Here is a 21,337-nt window from a genome sequence, read left to right on the forward strand (position 1 = left end):
TATCCTGCTATTTTGCTGAATTCATTTACTAGTTCTAGAAGTTTTCTGGTGGAATTTTTGGGTCTTCTAGGTATATAATAATATCATCTGCAAATAGTACTGATTTGAGTTCTTCTTTACCTATCCGTATCCCTTTAATTTCTCTCATCTGTCTAATTGCTCTGGCCAGTATTTCAAGAACTATATTAAACAGAAATGGTGAAAGAGGACATCCCTGTCTTGTACCATTTTTAGAAGGAATGCTTTCAATTTTTCTCCATTTAGAATGATGTTGGCCTTGGGATTACATAGAAAGCCTTTATGATGTTGAGATATGTTCCTGTTATCCTTAGTTTTTCTAGTGTTTTGAACATTAAGGGGTGCTCTATTTTGTAGAATGCTTTTTCTGCATCTATTAAGATGATCATATAGTTCTTTAAGTCGATTGATGTGATGATTACATTTATTGATTTCCCTATGTTGTACCAACCTTGCATCCCTAGCATGAACCCCACTTGATCATGGTGTACTATCTTTTTGATATGTTTTTGCATTCAATTTGCCAGAATTTTATTGAGAATTTTTGCATTTATGTTCATTAGAGATATTTGTCTGAAGTTTTCTCTTTTCTTTTCTTTTTTTTTTTCTTTTTCTTTCTTTCTTTTTTTTTTTTTTTTGATGTGTCTTTGATTGACTGGTTTTGGAATCAAGGTGATATTGGCCTCATAGAATAGGTTTGGAAGTGCTCCCTCTTTTTCTATTTCCTGAAATAAATTTAAGAGTATTGGTATTAGTTCTTCTTTAAACATCTTGTAGAACTCAGCTGTGTATCCATCTGATCCTGGACTTTTTGGTTGGTAGGCTTCTGATGGTGTCTTCTATTTTGTCACTTGAAATTGATTTGTTTAAATTGTGTATATCATCCCGTTGAATTTGGGCAAATCATATAACTCTAGAAATTTGTTGATTCCTTCAAAATTTTCTATTTTATTGGAGTAGCAGTTTCCAAAATAATTTCTAATTATCTTCTGTATTTCTGTAGTGTCTGTTTTCATATTTCCTTTTTCACCTGTATGTTAGTAATATGAGTTTTCTTTCCCCTTCTCTTTGTTAGTATGACTAAGGGTCTGACAATTTTATTTATTTTTTCAAATAACCAACTTTTTGTTTTGTCAATTTTTTCAATTGTTTCTTTTAATTCAGTTTCATCTCTGATTTTAATTATTTCCTTTTTTCTACTGCTTTTGGTGCAGATTTGTTCTTCTTTTTTCTAGGGTTTTGAGATGTAATGTTAAGTCATTTATTTGCTGACTTTTTCTTCTTTTAAGGAATGAACTTCATGCAATGAACTTTCCTCTTAGAACTGCCTTCATAGTGTCCCAGAGATTTCGATATGTTGTATCTGTGTTCTCATTCACCTCTAAAACTTTTTTAATCTCTTCCTTGATATCTTCTGCAACCCATTGTTCAGTCAGTAGTATATTATCTATTATCCAGGTGTTGGAGACTAGATAATATATTATTTCTTATTTTATCATCCTCATAGCTAATTTCATAGCTACCTCTTTCTGGATCCAAAGGAGTTCATAAACTTTACATTAATTTTTATTTTAATGTTTCTGATCATGATGCTGTATTTTTTGGCTAGGAGAATTACCTGTGCAGGCAAACTTGTAATCTTGAGTTCGGTTGTATAGTCTTGTACTTTGTCCTTCTGTCCAAATTCATCAATGCTAAGGGTTTTGGTATCCAAAATTTCTCTATGAGTTTGATTAACAACTTTAATATCTAAAAAAATTTTACAAAGAATATCTGTATTTGGGAAGTCAAACTTTCCTGTGAATGAGATTTAGGCATTTCAGATATACTAAACTTCACTAAGATGTGTAACATTTTGTTCTGTTTGATTTTAAGCCCTTTCCTGCTCTTGAATTGTTTCTTCTAAAGTAAATGTGTCTTGGATTATCCTGATCTCCTGTGGTTCATCCTGCTGGTACTTTTCATATCTAATGGACATTGTTGTTCATTGATATTTGAGATCGGGTACTGGATGGATTCTTGTGAGCAGCAAGAGAGAGCATTTCCACATAGATCTTAACTATTCTGCTGCTGTAGACAATAATACTAAAATGAAATTTGTTAACAAATGGGGTAAATTAACTGGTATCCTTCTTTAGGTAAATTAGATGTGAGGTACAATGCTGGGTCATGAGGGTGAGAATTTTAGAGTCTTAGAGTTCCAATTTCTTTGAGATTCACTGAAGCCTTTCACTGAATTTCAATTGATTTCTACCTAGGAATTAAATTTCAGCCTTCACTTTGTACAAGAGGTATGAAGAAGAGTGTGTTATAGTTGTCCTATCAAAAAATATTAAGTGAACCTCCCAAAAACAGCTCTCTTTCTCATTTCCAGATCCACTGAGTCTAGGGTCTCTTGAGAGATGAATCACATCAGACGGCTTTATCCTTTACCACCACACTTTTCCTGCCTACTTGGCAAGGTCTTCTGTCCAAAAGCAGGCTACTCTACCTTTTCCATCTCCTATAAACATCAGTCATTCATTAGCAATTTAAAAGTTCTAAGGCAGGTGAGGAGGGCATAGCTCAGTGGCAGAATGGAAACTTAGGTGGCACAAGGCTCCTAGGTTCAATATCTAGTATCAAAAATTGAAAAAGAACAAGTTCAAAGGTTTGCTTAATTTTTATTGCATTCTTTAATTAACTCAAAGTCAATTAAGGAAAATATAAAAAAGGAAAGAAATTCTGTTATACAATGCCACATTCTTCTTCCAACTCCTTCCAGCTTAGGACTAATATATTATTAAGTCCTTATATATAAATATATAATATATTGCATATTATATCTTAAAATGAATATAGTAAGGTCCTTACAAGTATAAGTGACTTACCCACTTGAAACAAGGCAGCAATGTTCCCATGTATCTTCACAGAAATTGAACAATTTTTCTATCCTCAACATTGGCACCATCTCCATCTTTCTTTACTAATAAACCTCTTTAATCACTTCCTTAGAGGCATAAATTTTCACTAGACCTTCTCCTAATGGATTATATTACAGATTTTATTTAAATTCAAAACCTTATTTTGCAATCAATATTTACTTTATTGTTATTTTTTTCTCTGTAGAGAAATTTATAGTAGTTAATATTTACAAGCTAGTAGACAAGAGATGTCCAGTTTTTCCCTCTTGACTACAGCAATACGAATGTCACTTATGTTTAAAAAGAGGTAGTTGACCTCAATTTTTGGATAATCCCAGTACAGAGGTCACTCACTGTGTGTGTGTGTGTGTGTGTGTGTGTGTGTGTGTGTGTGAGAGAGAGAGAGAGAGAGAGAGAGAGAGAGAGAGAGAGAGAGAACAGAATTAAACTACATATGAAAGATTATATGTTGAATATACAGGCTGTAATGGCTTTTATTTCCCTTTTTTATTATTATTGGGGATTGAACCCAGAGCCTTTGTGCATGCTAGGCAAGCACTTTCCTCTAGGCTAACTACATCCCCAACCCTTTTCAACTTTTATTTCTGAGAAAGGGTCTCCCTTAATTGCTGAGGCTGGCCTAAAATTTGTGATCCTCCTGCCTCAGACTTTCTCCTAGCTGGGATCACAGGCAATTATCACCATGTCCAGCTGTGCTATCTTTTAGATGCCATTTTGACTGGATTATCTTTTCTTGTTAAAAAAATACTTTAGCACATAGTAAAAGTACGTCAATATGAAACAGAAATATCTCTTTAAAACATTTATGAAATTATATATTATTGTGCAATTAACTTTTATTGATTACTTCTCCCAACAGAATGTAAGTTCTATGAGGGAAGGGAACATATTTATCTTTTAACCTCAGCATATCCACAGAAAGTGCTAAATACATATTTGCTAGTAAATATAAGAATCAACTCATCAGAGTAGTAAAACATAATAATATCAAATGAAAAGAATAGTACATATATATTAAATAATTACCATGGACTAGGAATTTTCTTAAATGGTTTAATTTATACCTGTAAGGGATAAACAGAACAAACAAATGCTTAGGATATAGTAAAATTTTATTTTTGTTTCCCATTGTCCCTTTAAAATTATATACTATGGGGCTGGGCAGGGTGGTGAACTCCTGTAATCCTAGCACCTAGGGAGGCTGAGGTGGGAGGACCAAAAGTTCAAAGCCAGGCTCAGCAACTTAGTGAAAGGCCCTAAGCAACATAGTGAGACCCTGTCTCAAAATTTTAAAAATACTATTAATAATAGATAAATGTATATGTGATGACCTTGTGTTCCCAGATGAAGAGGTTTAACACTAGCTTTAGAGATGTGTGTATCCCAAGAAGTCACCAAAGTTTCTAGAATGATAAATTTCCAGAAAAATAGCCTGAAGAGGCAATAAATTCACCATGTCATACCAGCCCCATTCCTCCAATTTCCCAAGCCCCTGTTCAGGTTTTCTTTATTCATTTATTGGTATTTTCAATAATTGGGGGGATCAATTCTGTCCCCCATTATGATACACAACACACTTTAAATAAGATTTGGTGTAGTGTCCTTTCTTCAAAGAAAATATACAATGTCCACATCCATCAAGAGTTCTCCTTACACCAACTAACTTCATCTATTTATATATTTGTTGAACACCTACTTTTTTACTTTGGGGGAAAACAAAAGGCAGTTAACAAAGTCTACTCATCAACTGACTTTTAAAGCCTGTAGATCCTATGCAACTTATAAAGAGAAGTGATCAGAAGGCAAGCTAATGAGAGGTAAACTTATCCTGTGTTCATATGTTCTAAAGACTCCTATTTCAAGTTGATTTGCAATAATAATGGTAGAACTAGCTTTTTAAATTATTTCTTCATAAAGCATGAGATTGAGCATATATGTGGCAGGGGGAGGACATGGACATGCAGTTCAGAGACAGAAGATGAGAAAGAAAAATGACTCTTAAATAAAGTATATAATACCTAGTACATCATTAGCAATTACAAAGCAAGCCAATAATTTAAAAAAAAATCCCCAAAATAAAAATTCATTAAGAATCACCCAATGACCTCAACATTGCAGCAATGATGATGACTACCATCAAAGTGAGACTCTGGTCAGTTTAAATCTGAGAAAACAGAATCAAAATGAGAATAACCTTCAAAAATGTATGAAAATTGATTTTAAATTGAAGTATTTTCTAGATAAGCACTGCCTAATGGGACTTTTTGTGGTTATCCCCATTGAACACCTGAAATGTGGCTAGTATGATGGAGAAACTGAATTTTTAAGTTTATTGAATTTTATTTAATTTATGTCTAAACAGCTACATGAGGCTATAGTATATTGTACAGTGCAGATTTAGACATTTAAAAAAAAAGTCAGCCTTTCACACCATGCCCCCCAAACTTCTGGAATGTGAACTTCATACCTCAAAGTTACTACCCCAAACTCAATGTATAATACCCTCATGATGTAATTTCTTCACAAGTTGTGAGGAGAATTAGCTTGAAATTTGACAAATGCTACCAGTGTGACTCAAATATACCCAACTGAAGTTTTGGAAGAAAAAAAGTACATTATTCTTTATGGGGTACAGTTTTTGTTTTCTAGAAAATCAGTTATTTTCTCCAAAGAAACCCACACCCAAATAACTTAAAAAACATGAGTGTGTACTCCATTTCCCAAAATGACTGGGACCAAAATCAGTTAGAAAGCCTCCTAACTCAACTTTAGAGCTTATAGTTCTTTCTTTTAAAAATCCCATCAATCAATCAATGAATCCGTCAAAAACCTTCCATTGGATGAATCACTGTCCATGAGCATTCCAAACCTCACCTCCAGCCCTGGAACATGTGCACTTCTAACCAGGGCACATGTACATTCAGATCGTAGCATACTCACTTCTAACCCTGCACACACGAATTTCTAACCCCGCCCACATGCATCTTTAAGCTTGGCACGTGTGCGCGGGCGCGCGAGCACACACACACACACACACACACACACACACACACACCACTGAGCTTGGCTCACACGCATCTCTAACCGAGCACTCAAACTTCTCTCACCCTGGCACAGGCACCTGGAAGCCTGGCTAAAGTCCCAGCTCAGGGACAGCGCCGCGCCCTTACCTTTCTCGCTGACGCTCTCGCTCTCTAGCTCCACGTCCTCGCAGCTGGTGTACTCGGGAGTGGACACGCCTTCCTCCTCTGAGCTGCTCACTGACATCTGCCGCTTCTTGCCGCCCCTCTTAGACCGATGCGGCTTGGGCGGCGATGGCCGCACGGACTCAGACTGGTCAGAGCTCAGGGAGTCGTTCCGCAGCATGGTCTCCACCTTCTCGCGCTTGGCCTTCCTGATGAGCACCGCTGAGCTGGGGTCCAGGCGGCTCTGCTTCCTGAGGGGCTCCTGGGCTTTGAGCTCCGGGGCTTCTGCGGGGACCGGCCCATGCCTGGGCGCAGGCGGGCTGTGGTTCGTTGGCGGCTTGCCGCCGGGCGCCCTGGTCTCCGCAGTCCTCTCGGCCGAGTAGGCCCGGGGCGAGTCCGGCGGGGAGGCCCTGGCGGCGGCCGGCGCTCGCTTGCCGGCCTTGCTTTCTGGTAGCGCGGCTCCCGCTTCGGTGCGCGGGAGCGCCACGTCGCTGTGGCGCCGCTCGTGCCTCGCTCGGGACACCCGGGCGTGCATGCGCATCTGCTGCTCCTCAGGCGGCGCTTTCACCGGATACCGCGCCAGGTTCGGGTCACTGCGGTACCTGGTCTGGTATTCCTCTTCTTTCCTTTGCTTCTCATCCTCCGCCGCTTTTCCATCCTCTCGTTTTTCTGGCACGTCGGGGTAGTCCTGTGATCTCCCTTTCTCAAGCCTTCGGCTTTCCCGCCTTTCTTTCCGTTCCCGTTCTTCCACAGCCCCCTCCCCTGGCTGCACAGAGGTTTTTGGCACGCGTTTCCTCTCGCTCTTCAGGGCTCCTTTGCCATTCTGCTCTGGAGCCTTCTTCCTGTGATATGCAAAGGAACGTCATGAAGGAAAGCAATTGATTAAATTTAAGGAAAAGACCTAAGTAACATTTCATCTTGCATTCCAGTCTTGAAGCATTCCAAATAATTAGAATCCCACGTCTAATTAATTGAGATGATGAAGAGCTCCATTAAACCTGTATTGCTTAAGTTTTTTTATGACCCCTTTGCAACACAATATATTCAAAGACTTGAAAAGTTATTTTCACAATGTAAGTTTTTCATTTTAACTGAAACAATAAAATACATTAATAAATTAATTCAATCAATGGACAAATTTTATGCTACCCTCTGTTTGTGTCTCAAAGACTTAAAAATGTCTTCGATGAAAATACTATAGTTAGTATAGGAGCAGAATAATATATACATATATTACTTCAAAACCAAATATATATTTGATATGTGTGGATAATACGGTAACAATCACTTATAACTGAAATGTAAGTACAAGAATGTCCATTTCAGAAATCAATTCTAATAGCACTTCATCAATAGTAGAACAAATTAATTTCTGACTTGATCACACTCAAACACTTTTTCAGAAGTTGGTTCTAACTTCTTCAAGTAACAATAATAGAAACATTGGCAATTTTTGAAAGTGTTATTCATACTCCCTTCCTCCCTCTCTTTCTACTCATTTCAGAATAGGATCCAAGAGAAGCAAATAGTTTGGAGTTCTACTTTTTCCTATGCTGTCAAACATACTGGCAAAGATAAAAGTAAAGGAAAGGGGTTTGGTGATCTTTCAGTCTGGTAAATGTATCATTCTGTTGTCCCTTTCAGTACTTCCTTGTACACTGAAGTGCACCTGGTTTGGGGAAGTTCCAGCTATTATGCCAGAAGCTTTAAAAACTAGATAACTTAGCTAAGTGTATTTATATGATCTAATGTTCCATTCAAATGGAAGCAACCCAAGGCTTATTTTGGAATTCTAAGGTCTGAAAGGAAGACTCTTCAAAGGTTATATCACTGTTTGGGAATCCAAAAGCAGGTGTCAACAATGAAAATAGAGAAAAATACAGGCAAAAATGGGTAAAAAAAGTTGGACAATTTCTCCAGTGGTTTAGCAAAGGTGCAGTTACTAAGATATGTTGTGGGGAGTAGTAGTAAGAACATGCTGGTTATAGTAAAGAGAAAAAGTAAAGAATTTCAAGATCCCTTTGAAATGAAAGGGATTTGGTCCTGAAGGAAATAATGGTCTTTACAGTGTAAGGTGTCTAGTATAATCACATATTATTCATTATCAAAGATAGCTTTCATATGAGTGTGATGCTTGTATACAAATATTTGGTAGCTCCTTAAAGCAGAGATGCTCTTGATAGAAGTTTATATTGAATCAATTGCTTTTCTTGAAATGCTAATACATAACACTTGCTTGCCTCCCAGAGTTCATGTGAGCAGTAAAGAAAACCAACTGTGGAGATGCTTTATGGAAGAGTTGAGTGTTATGCAAATGGAAAGTATTCTCCATCTTGTCTCTTTGTTCCACTAATTATACTTTTTTTCTCACCTCAACTTTTGTTTTATTTCTACTAGGTCCTGATCAATGTGCAAAATACAAACAAGAAATCTTCAAGAATTGAAAACAAGTAAATAAACATTATGATTGCTAACTTCAATAATAGGCATATTCACAGAATGCCTACCATGTGCCAGTTTGGAAACATACACTGTCCTTTAATTCTTGCCACACCTTGTGAGGTGGTTATAATGGTAGAGTCTTGACTGTTATCCTGACCTGCTTAATTTTGAAGTGCCAGATCATATAGTATGAACTTTATTTGAAAAGGGGATCAAAAGATGACTTGGAGCCTACTATTACTTAGTGGGATAAATAAGAGTTAGACAAAAGTAATTGAGCCTAATTCAAATCCTAACAGATCCCCTACACTATAAGCCTCATGATGAGAATTGCTATGTCATCCTTGTTAGCACTATTTCCTACAGTATAGCACTGTCTTGTCCATAAATACATTTTATTAATGAATCAAGCAATTGATTGAAATAAATTACCTGGTCACATTATCCCTTGTTTAAATCTTCAGTGGCATGCTATCATGCTTAGGATAAAATCTGGAAAATTGAACCTGTCCCCTCATGTATTAGAAGCAGCAATTACCCCACTCCTGTTATCAATTTCTATTTCATTTAGCTTTTTGTCTCTGTGCCCAAAAGACCTGAAAAGAACAATTTAGAGGACCAAAGTTTTATTTTGGATCACAGTTTCAGAGGTTCAATCCATGGTCAGCCAACCCTATAGTTCTGGGCTCAAGGTGAGGAGAAACATCATGGAGGAAGGGAACAACAAAGGGGGGGGAGAGAGAGAGAGAGAGAGAGAGAGAGAGAGTGAGAGAGAGAGAGAGAGAGAGAACGAACGAACTTCCATGAACACTCTATACAAGCCCTTTGGAGAAAACTCAATACCATATGCCCCAGATAGATGTCTGCTGTGGAGCTACAGAACTTGTTTGTGCAGCTGGATTTCAGTCTTGCTTTGGTCCTATCCCTTCTTTCTGTTTTCTGTTTCTCACTTGTGGAATTGAAATGTTTACTCCACGCCATTATATTTTGGAGTTATGTAGCCTGTTTTTCATCTTTACTCTCATAGCTGAGAGTTCATCTTGAGTCTCAGATGAGATCTTCCACTAGAACTTTAGACAATGCGGGAATTGTTGAGATTATAGGGACTCTTGGAAATAAACTGAATATTCTTTTGGTGCAAGGGATGGTACCAGGGATTGATCTCAGGGGCACTCAACTACTGAGCCACATCCCTATCCCTAATTTATATATTTTTATTTAGCGAGAGGTTCTCACTAAGTTGCTTAGCACCTCTCTGTTGCTGAGGCTGGCTTTGAACTCATGATCCTCTAGCCTCAGCCTCTTGAGCCACTGGGATTACAGGTATGTGCCACCATGCCCAGCTGATTAAATGTACTTTGAATTATAAGATGGGCATGAGCTTTCAGGGGTACAGGGACAGGATGCTATGGTTTAGGTATTAAGTATCCCCCCAAAACTCATGTGTAAGACAGAGCAAGAATTTTGTAGGCAGATGGGGTGTGGCTGAGGAAGTAGGTCACTGAAGGTATGCCTTTGAAATTTATACATTGTCCCTAGTGAGCAGAGATCTCTCTCTGCTTTCTGATTGTCATTTCCTAAGCTATGTCAATCCACCACACCCTTTTGGCATGATATTCTGCCTCACCTCAGCCCCAGAGCTATGGACTAGACTGAACCTCTGAAACTGTGAGCCAAAATAAACTTTTCCTCTTCTACATTTTCCTTGTTATATCTTCTGGTCATCGCAACAAAAAACTAACTAACTAAAACACCTCACTACCTCACCAGCCACCTCCTATCACTCTTCCTATGGTACTTGCATTATACCAATGGGTATCCTTGAGTACATCCTCACATCAGACTGTTTCTTTCAGGCCACAAGCCTATGCAGATATCTGAAGGCTCATCCCACCCTTCTTGTAAATTCTGTGATGTTCCAGTGCATCCTTCAATAGATCCTGTTCCCTTACCATATTGGTTCAGAGAACACTTTTAATTAAAGAACTAATTTAAAAATGAACAATGATCTAAGAGATTTTTTTTTTTAGTTCAAGGTTGGAAATTAGTAGCTCAATCAAATGATTTATTTTATCCTTACAATTGTGCATGGTAGGAAAGAAGTTTTTCAACAAAGGTCTCCTATGGAACAGACATTTTAGGAATAGACAAAACAGCTTAGGCCTGTTGTTGCCTTCTGTGTATGGCCTGAGAAGTGCTATTTCTATATATTCCTCCCAGTCGAAGTTAAATTCTTAAAAATGTGTTTGTTCTTCAAGAAGACCTTAACTTTTGTTTACAGGATTAATGAACTATTACCTGTCTCTTGGAGGTTCACTTCTAGACCTGGATGACGCCTGCTTCTGTTCCGGCCCCATGGCTTGTTGTGAAGGTTCAGCCCCTTTGCTCCTGTCTGGTGGTGCACTGGGAGGAGCAGTGTCCAGGGAGGAGGCAGCAGCTGTGCTCAGGGGAGTCTGAGACCTTGATCTCTCTTGGAGTCGTGCTTTCTTTTCTCTCGGTACCTCAGAACCAGCACCTGTAGCTGTATCACTCAAGGTTCCATCCTGACTAGGCTGCTGAGGGCCGCTTCCAAAGAACCATGCCCCAGATTTGGTTAAGATTTCTTGTTGCTTTCGACATAAATTGCATACCCACATAACCTATTCAAAGAAGAGAGAACAATATAAATTTTCTATACTGTTTGTAAATAATTTGTTTTCAATACATTAAAATGCATCATAAATAGAAAATAAATGTCTTCATATTTATCATTGCAAATTTCTTATGGAAATTGTTCTTGCATAAGCCACAGTCAAGTATAGGAATACTTGGACTATAACCTATCTCTACCTAAATTGCCTCCAGAAAACCAGAGTAGAATTTTTCTTTTCACCATCTTTAATTAACAATTCTGAGATTTTTTTTACCATATATATGTCATATATTAAATGTTTGACTCTGAAGTTTCATTTAAAATATCTTAGTAAAAATGGTCTGGGGTATAAATTGATTAGAAAATGCATATGAAGCTCTAGAATCAATATTTATTTACATAAATCTCAGTATCTCAAATGATTTAAATGTTTTTGTTCTAAAAAATTACTCATTATTGGGCTGGGGATGTGGCTCAAGCGGTAGCGCGCTCGCCTGGCATGTGTGCAGCCCGGGTTCGATCCTCAGCACCACATACAAACAAAGATGTTGTGTCCGCTGAGAACTAAAAAATAAATATTAAAAATTCTCTCTCTCTCTCTCTCTCTCTCTCTCTCTCTCTCTCTCTCTCTCTCTCTCTCTCCTCTCTCACTCTCTCTTTAAAAAAAAATTACTCATTATTAAATGAAAGAGTAAAAATTATGCATATGGAGAAACAATGATAGGCACAAAAGATGTCAAGTTGTATATTTTCTCTAATTTCTTAGTAATAAACTAACCTCAAATTTATTTTAAGTTATAAAATGTAATTTCCACACACATAATTACTAAACAAATAAATCTGAGGCTGGGTTTGTTTATATGTGACCAGTCCAATGTTAAGTTTCCCCAAGAGTGTTATTTTCAAACAGTGATTTGGAGACACTGATAACACCACTTACAATAAACTTATATATTTGTTCTCGTATTGGTAACACGTAAAATTATTGTAATAATGAAGACAAAAATCATAAAAAGTGATGAATAATAATAGTAGCAACAACAGCAATAACTAGCAGTCGCGGGGGAAACATAGCCACATCCCTGGAAGCCTTCTCTTTAAATAGAAGATGCAAAATTCGGTGCATAAGCCTACATAAAAATAGTTTATGGAATGTGGCTTCAATTTAAAATGTATGCCCAACAAGGTTACATTTTGCACAATGTCACCATCTTTTGAGTTCATAAAGTCCCTCAGAAGTCCGGAGTTCTTGAACATGAATGTACCAAGAATAACATTAAAAGGGCAATAGTCTAGGGTCAGGACTCCTGTGAATAGTGACAATGAATTTCCTCTGTCCAGACTCATGATGGAGACAGAAGTATGTTTGCTCTTCATTTTTTGTTGTTGTTGTTGTTGCCTCTTTAACTGACAAGACAGTGATAAGAGAGTCTGAAGTTACCTAGCCCTAAAAGATTGGTATGAAACTTTTGTTATTTTACATCAATAAATAGAGAAAGAAATTTGCATTTCTTAAATTTATAATAGGCACATTGTCACCTGCTATCAAAAAAGGTCCTTTTATACAGAATATTAAAACATATTTATGATAAATATACATTTCTTTTACATACAGAAAACACAAAAAGATTTATAATTGTAAAGTTTCCAAAAAGGGTTTAAATTAAGTAAAAAGGTAGAACGCATAATATTATAATAGAAAGACAGAGAAAGGATACTCTTCATTATGTATCTTAATAAGTTCTAGAAAACTGTCACCACAATCTTTTTGCCCCACATTTTAAGTGTTATAAAAATTAGTTAATAAATTGTTAGTGTCATATTTGCACAAGTTCTAAATTTTGAATTTCTACAGGAGCAATATGTTAAAAATGTTATTAAAGTTAAGTAAAAATTAAATTTTTAAAATTCATTAAATTTTATTTCTGATTTATTCAAAGGATAACAATGACAAGATAAGCTACATCAGAGACGATACTTTAGATAATAGTTTTTACACATAAATAATAATTTTTGCACATTGTTTACTCATTTTCTGTGATGCTTAATTTATTTTATCTGTTTTTAGTATTCTGTAAAAATATTGTAGAACTCCAAATTTTTCTCAGCTTATTTCCTTATGTACAACAACAGCTTAAAATCCATATTTTAAAATTATATGTGGAGGCTAATCTTTTCTCAACTTGAAAACAATATTAACTACAAAGATGTTGAGATGTTTATTTTTTATTAAAATACTACCTCCCAATTTCTATTTTCAGTTACAAAAATTATTCATATTATGAAATTGACCAAATAAATTTAAAGAGGAAATTACTTGCATGAGTTATAAAGTTTAGAGAACTATTTAGATTATGATAGAATATTGTAATACCTTTCAACACAGTTCATATTGAATCTGGTGGACATGTACAAAATGAGCCAACTATTTAGAAGTAACAGTTAAATTTGATGTTCTTTTCAAATCCAATATTAACTATTATATTTGCAGGGAGCTATAAATAATCAAAAAGTGAGTTGGTAGACATTCTTAGCAGATTTTTTTTTAAAAAAAGAGAAAAAAAAGCATAATAATTTCAAACCCACCACAAAGTGTTATTCATTAAAAACATGCACACCTTCTAAAGATTGCACCATGCTGGATTATATCCTGATTAAATACCCTGGGATGTGTTCCAAACTAATCTAAGCTAAAGGAGGTCTGTGCAATAACTTATCTTAATGCACAGATGTTAAGCAATCAAATACAAACTCAAATGAAGGATTGCTGTGATGTAACATGCTTTCTGAAACTCCATGCCATGCATCAGAATAATGAACAACTGAAACTTTTATTCTGACCTTTTGCTCCAGCAACATTTTAAATTCTGTTTTTCACACTTAGTTATTAAGAAATATAATAGACCATTTTATAAAACACACAGGATTTTTTTTTACCCTGAGTAATAATAAGAATTACAACAGTGCCTACAGAGAATTTCATAGATAAAACCAGGAGTTTGGCAGAAAAAAAAATGACATTCAAATGGAAAACGTACTTTACACTTAATTTCATGTGAAATATTTGCAGACTCAGATCAAAATAAATGTGTCTTAAATTTACTTTTTGTGATAGTACTAGGATGATTAATCACTGTGAGATCTAGAATTCATATATTTTTATTTATTTTTTAATGTGGTGCTGAGGATCGAACCCAGTGCCTCCCATGTGCGACGAGGCAAGTGCTCACTGAGCTACAGCCCTAGCCCTAGAATTCATATATTAACACAAATGCCCTGCTTATAAAAATCTAGGGTATTTAATATTATAGTATAAAAGAAAATATAACTACGTGGGTATTTTAAAAAGATTATTGTGGTTACAATTTCATTTTACACTTTTGCAGATAAAGTTTAAGATTCATTTTAATTTAGTATATTACTTTAAAAATATTTCAGTACTATTTTGAGAAATGTGAAAGGTGAAAATAAGTAACCTTATAGTTGCTGCATTTTCTGAATACTTTTACTCATTTTCCTTATTTTCTCTCTTCAGAGAAGCACTCACTCCAGCAGAAATGGGGACCAAAGTTATCAAGGTTAAGATTTCACTTTGTTGACAAAAGTGGCTGAGACAGTAGATAACAGAATAGATGAAAATGAAGGAGTCCTCTTTGGTTCTGGTTGCAGTGTATATGGTAGGGGGAATCTCCAAATCTGTTGTTCTTGTTGATATTTTGTAGGTTGATTTTTTTTCCCTTTGGAAATTTATAAAATACATCATGTGGATTTACTAAAGCTAAAAATAGACAGGATAGAATGTTTCTGTTTAATGAGTAAAGAACTACAAACCCTGCTTCCACTTTTAGCATTTTAGGGCAATTTTCTATGCAAATTTAAAATAACTACTATTTCCCTGTAACTTTGTATTCTATTTATTTAATATTGTAGAATAAATGTTTTCATATGATTCTAAAACTTCTTAATATCTATAAAATATTATATAGAGATATTTCCTTTACCTTATTTTAAACTGGTTACATTTTCTCATATTAACAAAGAAGTCTGCAGTGGAAAACTGTTGATCAAATCAAACTTAGATTCGAATCGTTTTCATACTTAAAATCATTTTCTTAAAAGAATATACTGTAAAAAAAATGGGAAACTGGGGTTATGGCTCAGTGGGAGAGTGCTCGCCAGCAGATGTGAGGCGCTGGGTTAGATCCTTAGCACAACATAAAAATAAATAAATAAAATAAAGATATTGTGTCCAGCTACAAGTTAAAAACATTTTTTTTAAAATTTTTGGGTAAAATTCTTTATATACCTTAAAGTTTCTTTTGCTATAAATATTATTTAGTAATAATGTTCTTTTTCTATTTTGCAAATTTGCTTTTAAAAAGTGTTGTGCCAAATGGTAACAAAACATGATAATGTCAGTTCGTCTTTTAAAATCATATGATTTAATAATGACCCCAAACCCTATTCTCTCATGACTGTTTCAAATTTTAACTATCAGGGGATTCATTTAAATAATAGCAAAAAATGTTACAGAGCCATAAACCCCATTCCCATTTTTTAAAAGATTCTGAAAAAGAGAGATACAAACAAATTTCTAGATGTTGCTACATGTATGGAAAATGGTAGTAGTGAAAAACAAACATAGGAAGCCATAGCTTAAACTAGAGTGCTGAGGGTTTTAACCAGGAAGGAAGCCATTCCCAGCAGCGCTCAGAGAACTTGAGATTGGAAATGGCAGCTACTTTGACAGGCCAGAAGTGAGAAGTAGAACCAAAGGAGACTGTTTAATATCTATTCTTCTTTTAATTTGCAATTCTTCTGTTTTACTTTAGCTCAGAAAATGCTGTGATAAGTATTCTTTGTTATTTTCAAGAACTACTTATAGGGTTGAATACTTATTTTTTTTCCCTTGATCCCTCAGAATTTTTTGAAGTATGAAGAGTTAGGGATCTACATTATTATTATTATTTTTAAGAGCTATCTTGACACAATTTAGTGGCCAATCCTTCATTTCATCGCTAACTTGCAAGGAAGAATTTGGTGTCTAAAGTTAAATTGCCTGGGTTCGCCCCTCAGCTTCACCATGTGCATGCAATTTACTCAGGCTGATTAGCATTGACCTTTCTAGGACTATGCCATCATCTATTGACTGGGATAATAATAGTTCCTATCTCACTGATTTGTTTTGAGAATTTAATGAGATAATCCATCCAAATTGCTCAGCACAGTGCCTGAAATTCTGTAAGTGCTTAATTATATATGAATAATATAACACTAATAATTGCTAATAATTGATAATGATAATCATTATTGTTCTAATAATCACACAAATAAAATCTTGGGGGGGCTATCAGGATTTTCTGACACCAGTAAGAAAATTACTTTTTTCCATTGAGATATGAATATATATGTGCACTTAATTATCAATTTGATCATATTGATTACAACACTCGAAGTCTACATTATTTTTATTTGGTTTACACAAATGTGTCTCTCACTGCTCATATTTCTGTAAATGTCTGTAAATGATACTTTTTATCATCTTGGATCTGGGCGAGCCATGGCATATTAGAATGAAAACTGAATGATAGTGAAAGGAGCAGGCCATGGCAGAGTGTCTGTACTGGAATTCTTTTCTCATTTCTTCTTACTATGCTATCTAGGACAGATGATCTCATATCCAAGTTTAAGTTTCCTCATTTGTAAAAGAAGTAAAATAAAAATGAAAATGATTTAATAGAATCTATGTGAGGACCAAATTAAATAATATATGAAATTGTATTTGATGAATAAAAAACATTCAATAATATTAATATTATTGACAACACATAAACTTTTCTGCTGATATATCTTCAAACTGAAGGTTTTCATGCAATAGAAAGTGATTCTCTCTGTATTTCTGTTTTGGATGTTTTTGAGTGCCTGTTCCATGCATTGTTTGAGGCACTGGAGTTACCACACTGAACAAAAGCGATAAAAAAAAAAGTCTGCCTGTGAGTTTATATTCCTATGAAAAAAGACAGACAAAACCAAAACGTAGTGGTGAAGATGGGTGGCATGCTCAATGGTGGTGAGTATCAAGGCACGCATAAAAAGAGAACAGGCATTGGGTGTTCCATGTGGTGGTGGCGCTCAACTTAAAACTGGTTGGTCACAGAAATTGATATTTGAGTAAGAGTGCATTACGCAGATATCTAGGAGAAAGCATCTCAGGCTGCCAAAACAGCTAAAGAAAAGGTCCTTCAGGTTATCTTGCCTGATGGCTTCAAGGAACATTTGGAACACATTAAATGAAGGGTCAAAAAGTATAAAAGTTTCAGACCAAGCAGGTTTTTGTGAGTTTCAGCCAAGACTTGCTTTTATGAAGACAGTAATGTGCAGCTGTCCGAAGGCTTTAATCAGAGAATTGACTTGATGTATCTTAGGCTGTAACAAGATGCCTCTGGTTGCTGGAGTGAGAATAAAACGGAGGGAATCAATTTGATTGAATTCCAATATTGCTGTTTTTACTCTCCTTTAGCTCCTCTTTGCCATGTTTCCCCATCTCTTTAAGTTATCTTTTGATGTCATTTTGTTGTTTATTTAGAGCATGGGTCTAAATTGTATTTTTTATTCAACTGACAATCTTTGTGTTTTAATAGCGTCTGAAGATGATAAACCCTTATTCTCTGGGAGCTGTCTCGCATTGTAAGGTATCCCTCCACTCATCAAAAACAGCTGCATATACTGCTCACTGGGTCCTCCTAGTGAGGACCTCATTCCATCAAGTCTTAAAACTTGTCTACTCTGTTGATGTTTTCCTCTTGGTAATAACCACGAAAGTATATAAAATAATTAAGACTTTCCTTTCAATGGGAACAATTTGCCTTTGAATCTCTAGTCGCTGCTTTCTCTATTCTCTTTAAAATTTGGTACTTGGGGTTGGGGTTGTGGCTCAGAGGTACAGTGCTCCCTAGCATGGGTGAGGCCCTGGGTTCCATCCTCAGCATCACATAAAACTAAATAAGTAAAATAAAGATATTGTGTCCAACTACAACTAATTTTTTTTAAGAGGCACTTGTTGAACCAACCTAAATTCACACCCTCTCCATTTGCTCACACCTCATTTACTGCTCCCTCCTTGAAATCTGACTCCCATCTCTACAATCATATTTTTCTTTCCCAGACAGTAGTGATCTCTATCAAAGTGACAATTCCATTTATGCACATTTTTCAGCTCTCCCCTTACTGAGTTTTTTGAGTATTTGGAATTTGTTACCAGCCCTCCTTTTTGGCAGTTTTCTTTTCTGGTTTTCTTCTTACATCACCTCTTCTCCTATTCCTGGCTGAAATCTTTCTTCCTGACTCAGTAGATGCTATACCATGGTTCATTTTTTAAAATTTTTCTTTTTTTTTTTTTTTTTTTTTTTTACCATGGTTCATTCTTTCTCATCTTTATCTCTTATCAAAAGCTGCCTTGAGAGGTGTAAAGAGATTCTTAAAACGTTTTGATCCCAACCCCTTCTGAAACAATATTTTTGGAGAAGGCTTATACAGTACATGGATATTTGTTTAATAAATTATATTCATGCCTACTAGATTTAATACAATATCTGCATTATAAAACATGCAAAGTGGAAATTTAAATGAGTAAGATAAAAATGTAAATAGAATTTTAATTTTATTTTGCCACCAAATAGATTACTTTGTAGTATAAATTGCTGATTCTAAAATCATAATCTCTAGTGCAAATATCCAAACCTGTATATTCTTTCATTTACTACATGGATCCATTTGGAAGTCACACAGGCGCTTCACATTTAAAATATACAAAACAGATGTGATCATGCTTTCCCCAAAATGTGCTCTTGTCCCATATTGTTTGTCTCAACAGTGCCACCACCCATAGTAACCCAAGTCATTAATATAAGATTGATCCTAGTCTAATGATTTTCCTAATATTCCATCAAATCTTCTTAATTCTGGCCAGGTGCAGTGGTGCAGGCCTGTAATCCCAGCAGCTTGGGAATCTGAGGCAGGAGGATTACAAGTTTGAGGTCAACCTCAGCAACTTAGTGAGGCCCTAAGAACTCATGAGACACTGCTCTCTATAAAAAATATAAAAAAGGACTGGAAATGTGATTCAATGGTGAAGTACCCCTGGGTTCAATCTTTGGTATATAAAAAAATTCTTCTTAATTCTGGATCCTGAACATCAAAACTCAAACTTACTCCCTCATATATACTCTCATTGTACTGCCTCAGTAAAGACCACCATCTCTTTCTACAAGGATTTCCACAACTGATACCCTGATTTCCTTGCCTCTTTTATTGCCCTGAAATAAATCCTCCATATCATTTTCAGATCTTTCAGAAGTCAAAGTTGCTTCTTGTATTCCACATAGAATTAAAGTCTTCTGTTTACACACTATAATTCTTTCCAAATTTTCTGATTATAAACAGCTATTTTTCCACAAATACTCTATCTACAGTTTTCTGAACACAATGTCAATGTCAGCCCTATAACATGTGTGTATGTATGTGTGTATATATATATATGTATGTATATATATATATATTATTATATGTATATATATACATACATATATATATATACACACATATATATTATTTTTAGCTTCACCTCATACCCAAATAGATTATATTCATTTTATAACATTTGCATTATTCATTTCTTATACAGTGCTTTATATGCTCATTGATAATATAAAATTTTTATGTGGCTATTCCCCTCCAGCCAACAAATATACTACATAGAAAATCAACAAAAGTATTTGGTGTATTTATTCAAGATAGTGTTCCTAAAATCTTATATTTTATTTTGCTATTTTTAATGGCTCCTCCTCCTAATTTCAGTAAAAAAATTTAAAAAACAAAATATTACTTATTTATATTTTGTATTTAGGCAGGCAGGGATACCATACACTATAATATCATACATAATGGTAGAATTTAAAAACAAAGAATTGTTAAATAATGCATATAGCACATTTAAATTTGTAAAATGAATCATTACAGGAAAGTAATAACAAATGTTTTATTTTGTTATTCAAAGTGATAGGCATTCTAAAATACTAAATGAATGAACATAATTTAAATTACATATAAATTATCTATGGTAAAAATTATTTTATTTAGATTTCTGTGTTTCTTCTAGGATGACACTAGTACCAGAAATGGGTATATATGGATCTTTTTGAGTCTTTGAACAAATGAAATCCTGCACATGTGCAGGGCGAAGTCTGGTAAAGAATATCTATTGAAAATATCAAGCTGCATCAACAGCTCAGAATGCTTATTCTTTTAATGTTGAATGGAATATTCACCAGCATAGACTAGAGACTGTCCTTTTAAAAATATTACAGATCTGTATTCAAAACAAAAATAAAAGTATTCTATCGTTTTAAATTAAACAACATTGATCTCCATATGCCAAGTTCAAAGAAAAAGTCACAAGAGCAATTAAAACCTGTTTTAATCTGAATTATAGTAAAAATACTGTGATATGCATCTTATAACTCTTCTTAGGGATGAAATTATAGCTTTAAACACTCTGTTGCAAAGGAAACAATTATAAAACTAATGACCTAATTCTATCTTTAAAAAATAAATTAATGCAAAATAGGTTAAAGAAAAAAATAATAAAGACAAGAAATATGAGAGTGGAAATGAGTTAAATATTAATAAAAAATCAATGTAACCAAGAAAAATTCAATGAAACCAGACATTAGCTCTTAAAAGTTATTAATAAAATCGATAAACATAAACATTTGATAATCAAGAAAAATAATCTATTATATAATTATCAAGTGAGTGGACATCACTACAAATGCTAGATTCATTAATAAAAAAATAAGGAAACATTACAAACAACTTTATGCCAATAAATCCAATAACATAGGTTAAATAGAAAAAGTCCTCAAAACTAAAATCATCAAAACTGACACAGAAGGCAATAGGAAGCCTGGATAGCACTATAATTATTAAAGAAGTCAAATTCATTATTAAAAGCCCACTTACAGGAAATTCTAGAATCAGTTATCCTCACTGGCAAGTTTCCTAAAACATATTTTAAAAGTAAATAAGATCAATACTATGTGAACTTATTGGTTAAAAAAGAGGAACAAGGGCTACTT

At 34.8% G+C, this 21,337-nt stretch overlaps 1 protein-coding gene across 1 annotated transcript in view; it reads right to left on the reverse strand.

Moving 5' to 3' along the window:
• Window positions 1-21,337, reverse strand: part of Rims1 (regulating synaptic membrane exocytosis 1) — a 442,859-nt gene that overhangs the window by 196,601 nt on the left and 224,921 nt on the right. Inside the window, exons 5-6 of the mRNA XM_026391365.2 lie at window positions 10,868-11,208; window positions 6,113-6,969 (exon numbers count right to left, since the gene is read on the reverse strand). Coding sequence (XP_026247150.2) covers window positions 6,113-6,969; window positions 10,868-11,208 — 1,198 coding nt within the window. The remainder of the gene's footprint in view (window positions 1-6,112; window positions 6,970-10,867; window positions 11,209-21,337) is intronic.

The sequence above is a fragment of the Urocitellus parryii genome, chromosome 8, assembly GCF_045843805.1.
Source record: "Urocitellus parryii isolate mUroPar1 chromosome 8, mUroPar1.hap1, whole genome shotgun sequence".
NCBI classification, from domain to species: Eukaryota; Metazoa; Chordata; class Mammalia; order Rodentia; family Sciuridae; genus Urocitellus; species Urocitellus parryii.